We start from the raw sequence: 12,882 nt of genomic DNA on the forward strand, positions 1-12,882 counted from the left end.
TGAAGTTCATAAACCACATGACGGCGATGGCCAAGGCTTTCCTCAGGCCCCAGAGATGGGCACCCCATCTCTGATGGTCCCACAAATGAAGGAAGCTTACGGGGGGACCCTGTTGCCCCCCTCGCCATGTGATGAGGCAGCTATTAAAAGGGATGGCTGAGTCCGAGCAGAGAGTAAACTGCTGAGGATGCAGCCAGGGCTGTCTGTAGCCAGGAAGCTTGGGAGCAGCGTGCAACCACGACGCCCTTTCCAGTAACAGCATTCAGCCTTTTTGTGTCTCTTTGGGCACGAATTCTGCAACGGGAAGCAGGCATGTGTTTTGGAGCATACTTCACTGGATGCTTCACCCTGAAGAGGGGACTTGGAACCCCACCTGTGACAGCATCCCCATATCATCTCTTGGAGACTGCATCCTGGGGAAGGCTCTCATAGCCACATGACTATCGGCATCATGTGATGCTGCCAGGCACAGTGAGATTGGAGGCCCCAGCAAACCCCTCCCATGAGGCCTGAGGCTCCATGACCCCACATGGAGAAGTGTTCCTTTCCCAGAGACCAGGTGGCATTACCACACTGTGACTCTTGTCGGAGCTTGGGGCAAGGTGCAGCAGCAAGCCTGAGCCCTTCCCAGGGCGGAGGCTGAGTGACAGCCCTTGCTGGAAATAACACTTGCTTGCTTTTGATAAATCTAGAAGTAATGGGGAAATAATTACCCTTCAGGGTCCTGAAAAAGATACCGATTGTCGGGATTGTTGGGATGTCAGCCCCAGGATCCCAACTTTTGTTCCAAAGGCAACAAGAGAGGGGGAAGCACTCCTCACCCCACTGGGTCTGCAAATGCACAGCTGCCCGGGGTACCCCTTCCATCCTCTCCCCAGTGCTGGGCCATGTCAGCTTCGGGACACAGGAACACCCAGAAAATCGACAATTTCACCATCAGGCAGAGGGTGGGAGTAGCATGGATAACACCTGCACATTACCAGATGCTGGGCTTAATATAAAGAAATAAAATCTCTTTTTGATCCAAAAAAAAAGTAAGCTAGAGAACAAAGACACCCCTAATTTTGGCAGAAAAATACAGGATGCCCAATTAAAATCCCAATTTCAGATAAACAACAAATATTTTTTTTAGTGTAAATATATCCCAAATATTGCACGGGATAGACTTATGATTAAAAAAATGTTGTTTGAAATTCAAATTTAACTGAGCAGACTGTATTTTTATGTGCTACATGTGACAAGAACGAGGCAGGTCCCAAAGTGTCCAAACATGAGCAGAGCTCACCTGATGGCTTCTGCAATCCGGGTACTCTCCTTTCTCCGGTCACTGGACAACCGGCCAATTAGGTAGGAGTAATCTAGGCCGCTGCAGAATACGCTGCCCACTGCACTGAGAAGCAGCAGTTTGCTGTCATCCGTGGCCGCGTTGCACAGTGCTCGCCGGACCTCCTTCATAATCTGCAGGCAGAGATGGATTGGCGGGGATGTTAAGTGTCTGCTTATACGCCAGTGGCTTTCAGACCTCAAGCCCGCCATAGGCCTCACCCTTGAGGGCAGAGGTGAGTACATCTTCTCTTCCTGTGCAGGAAGACTCTCCCGAATTCAAGCCACATCCAGACTAAGCAAAGAAACATCAAAACCAGAGCTCCCCTGCAGCATCCCCAAAGCAGGCAGAGTGCTAAGAAGGTGGCAGTGGGGTCACTGGCCTCAGACTCGGAAGTCTGGCTTGGAGCCGTGTAATCCCTGGTAAATCTCTGCAAATCTTCCTCCAGCATTAGCCCTTTTCAAGGTGTGGGAAAAAAATTCCCATGCACAGCCCAGGTGAGGTATGTTAGCCTTTTTTAGAAGGCTAGGTTTAATTGTACTCTTGCTCATCCTTAATTCAACTAAGACTTTTGATTGGCTCGTAGGTAGCACGTGGGAAGTGGGCTTTGGCATCAGAACTCATAAAATTTTCAAGGTGCCACGGAAAACAACCATCAGACACAGATTCTGTATCCAGCTAAACTATCATCCAAAAGTAAGGGTAAAAATGAGGCATTTTCAGCAAAAGAATGTTTACCACTCTTAGACCCTCGCTGAGAGAATTTAAAAAGGATGCACTTCAGAAAGAAGAAAACTATATTCAGAAAAACGGACATGCAAGGAATAACAGCCAACAAAGAAACATGGTGAATGTGCTGATAAATCAATATAAGAATGACTATAAAATCATCAGACAGATATTGACCAACTGAGGCTGAGGGTTTGCACAAAGGTAGAATGGGGTCCAGGTGGTAATAGCACATTAGTGAGAGAAGGAATGACAACCACATGCCGGGGTTCTAGGTCTGGGCGTGGTGGAGAGGTGAGGGTGATGTTTAGGCTTCACTATGTGTACAGAACTTAAGGATAACTTCTTAAAAGTACATGGATTACAATGAATGGGGAGGGAGTTAAAATAAAGAAAGCTCAATCAGTCCAACTGAAGTGACAGAAGGATGGAAAAATAAGTGAATAAGTGCAAAAAAGGCATGGTAAGAGAAAACAAGGCATGCACTTGCCTGGGTGGAGCTGAGAGTCCAACTGGGGAGACAATAAGTGAATAGGCTTTTAAGGGATCGTTATTAGTTTTTCAATAGGCATAATCATAGGGTACAATGGGAAACTATTATGGGAGCCATGTTTTTAAAATTATACTTTTTAAAGAACCCATTTATTAAGCACTTGGAGGTGCCAGGGATTGCAACAGGTAATTTCCACGTATTTTACTCTGAATGAAAATCCCATCTAGGAGGGAATGGTATCCCAATCTTGCAGGTAAATCAAGGGAGACTCAGAGAAGGGCGTGAAGCTGCCCGAGGTCAGCAGCAAGAGACAGAACCATGATACAAATCTCACCCCCAAATCCCTTCTCTTTCTACCACTCCATATTGTAGGATGACTTAAAAAAATGGGTGAAAAAAAATAGGGCTGGATGTCAGTTTGAATGGAGAATCTCTCAGCCTGTGCTCTGTGAGGATGGGAGAGGCACTTTCCATTCTAACAGGGTATGAGCCACAGATTCATTTTGAACATCAAAAAAGCAAAGAGGCCACTATCTTGTGGGTCCTTTAATCCATCTGCCTCCAGAAATAGACACACTCTGAACAATCCATGAACTCTATTTCTCTGAGAGGCAAATAAAAGAAAACCCCACTGTAAAGACGTGAGCTGACATTCCGCACATGACTCAGAGAGTTGCCTCTCTCTCTGAGGCCACATTTACTTGTCAATTAATAAAGACAAAATCAAACAAAACAGCCACCTCCTTTATGAGTTAAATGGAAAGTAAATTTGTGTTTCATTCATGTGACAAAAGTACAAACTATATATATATATTTTTTAATTTAAAGAACGTTATATCTAGTTAGTATAGCTTTCTTTTGCCTTTCTTGTGTCGATAACCCAATTTGGACTAATGGCTGAGGTTCCACCTCCTTGAAGGACCCCAAATTGTATAACGTACCTGGTTTGTTTAAAGTAAAACATTCTAAAATGATTACTCCCTTGCTCTTAAATTCCTCTGCTGCACCCACATAACTACCTCTCGATGGTCACTTGCTAGGCTGTAACCGACCAGTGCCCTCAGAGGCCCCTGGGGAATGCCTCTGTAACAAATGGTCCAAGACCGCTATGCATTTTGAAGCCCTAAATATGTTCTTGAGATTTACTGCCCTTGTTAGACCCTTGCTAGCTGTCACTTACTCCAGATGTGGTATCCGCCAGAAAAAGCACACGCCCCTGCTACTTCTACCTTCTGATCTGCCATGGGTTGGAACCAGATAACCAAATTCATTAGAAGTAGGTTGAAAGGGGGAGTAGACCACAGTCCCTCTCTCTACTTCATCTTTACTTGCTGAAATCAGCCACCCAGGGCCCATCTCACCTGTGACCACCTTCCTGAACGCTTTCCCAAATATCCCTGACTAAACGCAAACTCTTCCTTCTCCCAACACCCCACGTGTCCCCCTATGACCCTTGTTACAAGCCCCCTTGTAGAATGTGAGCATCCTTGCCTTACCCTACCTCCTGCTTAATGATGATCCCCTCCATGGGAGTCATACCCTTATGGAATCCCCTCCCCGTGAGTGTAGACCGGATCTAATGGCTCATGCCTAACCACAAGGTACAGCAAGAGTGACAGGATGTCCCATTCAAGAGGAGACTGGGATACAAAAAGACACAGCTTGTCTTGGCTGTCCCCTTATGCTCTCCTTCCTCCTTGGAGCTCTCAGTCTGGGGAAGCAGACCATGTCATGAGGAGCCCACACGGAGTAGCCATAAAGGGGGGACTGATGTCTCTGGCCAGCAAGGACCTGCCAGCAGCCACTTGGGTGAGCTTGGAATTGGATCCTCTTCCACACCTTCAGCAGAGACCGCAGCCCCAGGCAACATGCCTTGACTCCAGGCTTTGAGAGACCCCGAGCCAGAAGCATACAACTAAGCCAATGCAGGATTCCTGACCCAGAGAAACTGTGAGATAATGTTCATTGTTTTAAGATGCTAAGTTTAGGGCAATTTGTTATGCAGGAATACGTAACTAATACAATTCCTTAAAAGCTAAAACAGATGAGACTTCTACTTATCTGTATAACCCTTGTAACACCTAGTCCAGAACCTTACACATAAAAAAATTTAATAAATGTTTATTGATTTGAATGAGTGGCATAATATTTACCTCTTCAAGAAGCTTACAGTGTAATGGGGGGGAACCAGATATTTAACAAATTACCACACAAATACATGTACATTAAAAACAGTAACAAGTTCCAGAAGGGAGGGGCACCTAGTGCTGGGAAAGCTCCTGAGAGGGGCATGTAACCTGGGCAGGGATCTGGGGGGTGGGGACGGATCCCATGGAAGTGGTGGTTGAGCTGAGACCTGAATGAAGTGCAAGGCCACTAGGCAAGGATGTTTCAGTCAGAAGTACAGGTATATGCAAAGGCCCTGGGGCAGGTGTGAGCATGAAAGAAAGCCAGGCTAACTGGAGTGCAGGAGAAGAGAAGGGGGATGTGTGATACGAGGCAAGGAGGCTTGCACAGGTGGGCAGGTCAGAACATACCAGCCTCGCAGGCCACATGAACAGTTTTAATTCTTAATCAGAGCAACTAGGAATCACTGAGGTGTTTGAAGTATGTGCGCACACGTGTGCATGTGTGCATGTGCATGTGTGTATGTGTGTGTGTGCGTGTAGAAGGGGTGACTTGATCAGATTTGCATTCCTGGCAGATCACTGTGCCCACATTGAGGAGAATGGATTACAGTGTAGGAAAGATGAAAGAGCATGCTTGTTAGCAGGTTATTACAACAATCCAGACAGAATATAATGGTCCTGATGGAAATAGAGAGAAGAAAGCCTATTAGTGGGCTATTCAAAGACGAAAGTTAATAGGTCTCAGGGGTGTGTGGATGTGGTGGGTATGATCAAGAGGGTATGAGGTGTGACTCCCACATGTCTGGTGTGTTCCCTCAGACAGGGGTGGTGCGGTTCACTGAGGCTGGGAGCACTGCAGAAAACCGGGAGTTGAGAGAGGGCTTGGCATCTTCAATGGGGAAGTGGATGGGCTTTTAATCACCCAACACTTTGGGCAATCTACTTTGCTGGTTCTTTCCTAAAGGGGCATTTTCATTATTTTCCTGGTTCTGTGCTATATTCCAGACAGGAGTAATATTACCATATACCCACTGGCCTCAGAATCTAGTTAACACACTCAGTAATATATGAATTTCTGCCCATGAGGCCAATCCAACCAATGTCCCATATACAACTAGAAAAAGAAATTCAATTATGACATGCAGGGTGGCCTCGTCCCAGTTGCTCCATGAGTAAGTAAGGCTGGGCCTGCTGGAGGCTGTTAAATCACCTCTGCTTCATCTTAACAATGATGGGAACACTTACTGAACACTTCCTATGTGCCAGGCATTCTGTGAGTCTCTCTGCAGACATTATCTCTAATCCCACAAGCAAGATACACTATAACTTCTACAAATGAGGAAGCTCAAAGAGGCAAGGTGACTCCCCAAGGCGAGCTGGTGGAGGCAGGAATGGAACCTAGTCCACCAGACTCCAAAATCTATATTTCTCTGCTAACATCACCTCTTCTTTTCACTGAGATCTTTCTTTCAGGGTTACTTTACCCAGTTGGCCAGCTTATCTATAGAGTCAATCCACTTTGATTGTCGAGACGGCTGAAAACACCAGATCAGTATTTTTTCTCCATTTTCCTCCCATTCTGTTACTGACAGACACCAATTAGGAATGGAACCCCTAATTCACCAAACCTCCATCTCAGGAATTGGAAGCCACACATGTTCCGTGGTGAGTAGGCAATGGCTAACACATAAAGCTACTCCAAAGAGACAGGATGAACTGGGAGACCCCATATTGATTCAATTTATTGAAGGAAAATGCTGTGCCTTTTAAAAGCATGCTTTCAAAAAGTACTGAAGGGGAAAAAACGCCAAGAAGAGTTGGTCTCGTACAGATGTTTCACAATGAGCTTAAAATAACAAGGCTTCCAAGTGTATAAACGTGTGAAGGGCAGCCTCTGGGGTAAACCACCGAGGTCTATGCAGCAGAGAACCCTGAGGTGGTTCCTGAAGGTGTAAGAGAGAGACCCCAAAAGACCATGCTTAGAGGAGGGGCAGCAAGTGACCAGCAGCCCTGTAAACTGCAAAGGCTTTAGCTACATCTCTTGCCTTAAGGCAATCATTCCTGACTATCACACACACAGTCCCTTGAAGGAACTATAGTTTATGTAAATCATAATGATAAGACATGTGATTACGAGTCCAAGGACACAGCACCTCCCGCCCCACCCCACTTGCTGGGCCTCCCCAAGTGTACCAGATACACTGGGCAATGCCTGACCACCCTGCCGAGCCCAGTCTGGGCAGATGGCCACTCCTTGACTGTGTCCCTGTGGTTAACACACCTCTGTGGTTAAGCCTCTGTGTCTTCACTACTACTGTGGAATCAGTGCAGGATATCACAGGACAGGGAAAGGGAGGTGGGGACTTTGCTGTCTTCCACGGGCCAGGTGCTGGGCTGAGTGTGAGAAACAACATGGTGGCACAGGTGGCAATGGTCCTGCCCCTTAAAGCTGACGGGACCCTAAGCCTAAGTTCTCTAAACCTGCACTGTCTCATCTATAAGAGGTGGATCACGAGAACCCTACATCAGAAGGGTCCTGGGAGAAGGAAATGGGATAAGCAGCAAATACAAAAGAGGAAGAGCTGCTAGTAGATGGTGCAGTCAAGGTTTTTGTCACTGACCCCTCCGCCGCCCTGTGGCAGGTCGGTCTAGTTGGGGAGGGCTTCTTGGATGAGTCTTTTCCCACATTTGCACCATCAAGAATATCTTAAAAAACATTAATCATTTCTTCATTGCTCCCCCTCAGTACCCCAGATCTTAAACAGTGCTGTCTATGTAACAGCATTAAGTATCCATTGTCTCCCCATTCTGTTCACCTAAAATATAATTATGATTAGCATTAAAAAGGTAAGGTGGAAAAAACAGGTAAAAGGGACTTCATCGAAATTTTAAACATCGTACATCCAAGGACACCATTGAGAAAGTAACAAGTCCCAGAATGAGAGCGTATTTTCAAATCATATGTCTGACAAAGAAGTCTTAAAACTCAACAGTCAAAAACAATTTAAAGAATAGGCAAAAGATGTGAATAGACATTTCTCCAAAGAAGACAGACAGACAGACAGCCAATAAGCTCACGAAAAGATGCCCAATATCATTAGTCATCAGGAAAATGCACATCAAAACCTCAGTGAGATGCCACTTCACGCCCACTCCAACAGCAAAATAACAAGAACAGATAATAACAAGCGCCAACAAGGATGCAGAGACACCAGAGCTCTGGGCCAGTGGGAATGGAAAATGGCACAGTCACCGTGAAAAACAGGCCAGCAGTTCCTCAAAAAGTTAAATACAGAGTTAACCTATGACCCAGCAGTTCCACACAGAGGAATATAGCCAAGAGCACTGAAAACACGTTCACGCACAAACTCGTACACAAACGTTCGCAGCGATACTCGTCATAACACAGTAGTCAAAAATGGAACCAATACAAATGCCCATCACTGAATGACTGATGGACAAAATGTGGCATATCCATACAAGGGAAGGAAGGAAGCACGGATGTGCACTACCCCATGGTTGAACCTTGAAAACACCATGCTCAGTGGAAGGAGCCGGTCACAGATCACATATAATACACTTCCATTTACATGAAATGTCCAGAATAGGCAAATCTGTACAGACAAAAAGTAGATCTGTGGTCGCTGGGGACCATGTGAGGGAAAATGGGGAGGGGATGGCAGTGGGCATGGGGTTTCCTTTGGGGGTGATGGAAATGTGCTGGAACTAGATCGTGGTGATGGTTACATGACCTTGAGAATATACTTAAAAAATGTACATGTTAAAAGGGTGAAATTTATGATGTGAATTCTATCTCAATTGAAAAAAAAGTAAGTGAGCTGAGTGAATAGGATTCCTTCCAAAGCAAGGAAATTTGACACGCTTGGAAAAGCCCAAGATATGGTGTTTGGAGTCTGGGGCTGCCCTCTGACTAAATCTGGGACCCGGATCAGTTTTCTGAAACTCTCCATTTACTGAGGTCTTCATCTGTAAAATGGGATAGTATCATTACTTGGTCATAAAGATCAAATGGATAATGTATGCAAAGTGATTAGCACATGGTGTCCCATAGTCAAGTTTGCATGTGTGTTGGCTATCGTCACTGGCTCCCTGATGGAACAAAGAGAGAGCCAGTGCCCCATTCTGAATGAGAAGCCCTCTCCAGCCTGACCCTCCCCTCAGGTCCCCTGTCTCTCACCTCGGGGGTCAGTGCGTTGTTGTCCGAGGTCTGGCTGGACAGCAGGATGTGTGTGAACCCCTCTTCCTTGCGCACGACAATGTCCCGAAACCTACAGTTGCTTTCGTTCTGGCGGACGCTGTACCTGAGCCTCTTGTCAAAGACATAGTCCTTCTCTGCTTCCAGCTTCCTCTTCACGGGGCTGTGCAGGTTTAACCCCCCGTTGGTCAGAGCAGAGCCTTTCAAAATCAGATAACCAAAGTGAGAAACTGACATAGGAACAACCAGACAAGAGGGTGATCACAGAACGTTCAGGCTGGATGTGGCTGGGACCTCCATGCACCCTCTGTTCTTGGGTGGAGAAGGGCCCAGGGCTTAACTGCTTCATCTCCAAATGTGAACTAGGACAGAGAGCACTCTCTGTGGAGGGCCCCAAGGGATGACCCTTGATCCCCCTCCCACACATCTACCGTGAGCCTCCGCCCCTGCTCATGCGCCTTCAGCAGCAAGGAACCCACCACTTTGAAAACTGATGGCCACAAAACAAAACAAACAGACCAACCAAAACACTGCAGCTTTATTCATAATCACCAAAAACTGGAAGCAACCAATATGTTTTTCACTAGGTGAATGAATAAACAAACTGGTACATTCATAGTGCGGAATATTATTCAACCATAAAAAGAAATTTGTTATCAAGCCGTGAACGTACACAAATGAATCCTGGATGCTATTTCTAAGTGAAAGAGGCCAGTGTGAAGGGCTATGCCTGGCACGATTCCCATTACACAGAATCAGCCAGACGATCAGTGGTTTCCAGGGATCAGGTAGAAAAAGAGGAGATGGAACGGAGAAACACAGGGGATTCTGAGGGCGGTGAAACGACAATGATGAATGTGGGACATTAAACCTTTGTCAAAACCCAAATAATTTTGCCGCACAGACAGTGAAGCTTAAAGGATGCAAATTAAAAAAAATAAATTTATAAGACTGGGGGAATCCAAGGATGGCACGCAGCATGTGATCAAAGAATCGAACTGTATGACCAACGTGTGAAACCACCTCACCAAACGGGGTGGGAGGCCCTCGGCACCTCAGAAACCCTAAGAATGACTGGAGTCTATAAAACTAAAGCCAAGATAGCCCATAGAGAAAGTTTGTGCTCCAGCTGGCGAAGCCCATTCCCATGGAGGTGGATGAAAGTTCAGATTCTGATACCATTATCCACGTGTGCTGGAACTGAACAGTTAAATGAATGGATGGCAGATGGTAGGAGTAACGCTTCTCACAGTTGGAGTGGGAGTTTACAGATCAGCAAGGGGAGGGGGCTGGAAGGATCCATGTGGCTGTGGGTTCAGAGTGGAAGACATCAGCATGAACTCACGTTTAGCTTAACACAGATCCAGACGGTTACATGCAGACATAGTTACAGGTACATGTGTGTACGCAGGGCACTACACACACGTGTATTTCCTCCAACTGTCAGCTGAGAGGGCCCAGAACCATCAACACCCCAATAGCAGCAAGCATACCGAGGGCCCAGATGTTGGTTTCTGATACCATTCTCAGTAAAAGGAACCAGGACTCCCTGAAGAAATGGCAGATTCCAGGCCTGGGGCAGGAAACACACAAGATAAGCTTACAGTGGTGGAAAGGAAGGAAGTAGTAAAAAAATAAAAAATAATAATCTCTGCAGTGAAGAGACATGTCAAAAGAACAGAGGAGCCAACTGAAAGAGCTCCCAATGGCCAAACGTGCAACAACGTGAGCAACACAATAGACTAGAATTGCATTTATAACTGAAAGTATAAAATCAATACCCATGAGTCCATACTGATGTCAGTAAATAATCAAATTCATAAATAAATGGGGGGAGAAGAGACATGCCCATGCAAAAGAAGTCCAATTTCTGTAGATTCTCTGCCTGCAGAGAGGTGGAGCCTAAGTCCCCAGTCGTTAAGTGTGGGTTGAGCTGGTGACTTCCTTCCGCACCACACAGCATGGAAAGTTGGGGGGCAGGGGTCATAACTGGATGGTGGAGAAACCTGACTGGGGCAGAGCCAAAGCCCCTCAGCCAGGTGACGGAGACCAACATCAACAGTGATGAATCACAGTGATGGCGTGTGCCCTCAACACAATGTGTGGTCTTCCCCTCCAAAAAAACCTACATCCCCCATTTCTAGGCATGAGAAAAAGATCAAACAAATCCAAATCGAAGGGCACTCTATGGAATACTTCATTAGTACATTTCAAAACGGTCAAGGTCATCAAACACCAGGAAAGTCGGAGAAACCATCACAGCCCAGAGGAGCCTGAGGAGACATGACAACTCACTGTAATGTGAGATCCTACATGGGATTCTGGAACAGACATTAAGCAAAAACTAAGGAAACCTGAATAAAGTAAGGACTTTGGTTAATGACAACATATCATGACTGGTTCATCAACTGTAGCAAATGCACCACTCTAAGGTAAGATGTTAATAATGGGAGGGAGCTGAGTGTGGCGTATAGAGAAACTCTCTGTATTACCCTCCCAATATTTCCGTAAGTCTAAAACTGTTTTATTTTTTATTTTTATTTTTTTTAAAGATTTTATTTATTTATTTGAGAGAGAGAATGAGAGGAGAGAGAGAGCACATGAGAGGGGGTAGGGTCAGAGGGAGAAGCGGACTCCCCGCTGAGCAGGGAGCCTGATGCGGGACTCGATCCCGGGACTCCGGGATCATGACCTGAGCCAAAGGCAGTGGCTTAACCAACTGAGCCACCCAGGCGCCCTAAAACTGTTTTAAAAAGTGAAGTTTACTTTATTTTAAAATTAAGTTAATAATAATAATTTTTTAAAGACCCCACAAAACAGTTCTCAGGCAATTCTGACATGCAGGCAGGTTTGAGAACCTGGACCAGTGGTTCTTACACTTGAACATGCATCAGGATCACCTGGAGGACTGTTAAAAATCCACCTGCTGGGCCCCACCCCAAACTGCTGCCACTGCTTCATCAACCAGGCTCTGAGAACCAGGGTCCAGACAAATCAGGGGGTCATCCATCACTAGGCGCCTCCCTGATGTGCAGGTGAGCCCTCTGCTTGAACGCTGGTGAAGGTCTGAAGATCTTGCTGAGGGTCCCCATTGCTGCTGGGGGTGGTGGGTGACTGCCCCATGCAATCGCTGACCTGGGCACTGCAGGGAGGTAGGAGGAGGGGGTACAAGGAAACACAGAGAGGGACTTACTACTTGTTGGAGCCTTCCATTTAGTTTTTGGCAGGGATGCTGGAACCCAACCAGAAGCTGGCCCCCCAAAGCCCACCCTGCCCCCTACTTGGGAAAATTACTGCGTGGACAGAGTGAACATGCCCTAGTGGCTGATCCTCTGAGATCAGCTTATGAGTATCAAGAAAGAGAACATATATAAAAGACCTAGGACATAGTAAGCAATGTATGAATGGTGGCTCTTACTTGCTTTATAATCATTATTGCCTGGCTCAGCACAAAAGTAATCCAGCAATATTTTCTGCATGAACCCTGTCTCCCCAACAATACCGTAAGCATCTGAAGGGCAGGATCACTGTCACACACAACACAGCCCAGCATACCTGTGCACCAAGAAGTCCACGGGAATTATTCTGTGGCTCCTGGAACCTTGAGTCACCCTGGGGGTGGACTCAGATCCTTACTTAGCCTCGTGGGCCTCAGAATCTCAAGAACCAAGTCCAAGGCAGGGAGCAGGAAATGACTCCCCGGAAGGACCCCTCCTCCTGCACGCCGGGTCCCCACCCAGGTGGGCGCCCAGCCACAAAGTGGCAGAGAAGCAGCGGGGCCTGTGTTGTTGGGCAGCTTCCTTGAAGCCTCCTCCTTTTGTACTTTTCCATTACTCAAAGCAACTGGGCTTTGTCAAGCCCCACGATGCGGGTAAAATGATTCAATGAACTCCGGAAAGTAAACGCAAGCATTTAATTAAAAAGGCTGGTGTAGAGGGAGCTGTGTCTTCAGGGTTAACCTCAAAACCTTCGGCTCCTCCGAAGAGCTTCC

At 46.4% G+C, this 12,882-nt stretch overlaps 1 protein-coding gene across 1 annotated transcript in view; it reads right to left on the minus strand.

Annotated features, from left to right (window-relative positions):
* CDYL2 (chromodomain Y like 2) overlaps positions 1 to 12,882 on the minus strand; it is a 43,589-nt gene that overhangs the window by 12,499 nt on the left and 18,208 nt on the right. Inside the window, exons 2-3 of the mRNA XM_021702715.1 lie at positions 8,874 to 9,091; positions 1,286 to 1,458 (exon numbers count right to left, since the gene is read on the minus strand). Coding sequence (XP_021558390.1) covers positions 1,286 to 1,458; positions 8,874 to 9,091 — 391 coding nt within the window. The remainder of the gene's footprint in view (positions 1 to 1,285; positions 1,459 to 8,873; positions 9,092 to 12,882) is intronic.

Source organism: Neomonachus schauinslandi, chromosome 16 (assembly GCF_002201575.2).
Source record: "Neomonachus schauinslandi chromosome 16, ASM220157v2, whole genome shotgun sequence".
NCBI classification, from domain to species: Eukaryota; Metazoa; Chordata; class Mammalia; order Carnivora; family Phocidae; genus Neomonachus; species Neomonachus schauinslandi.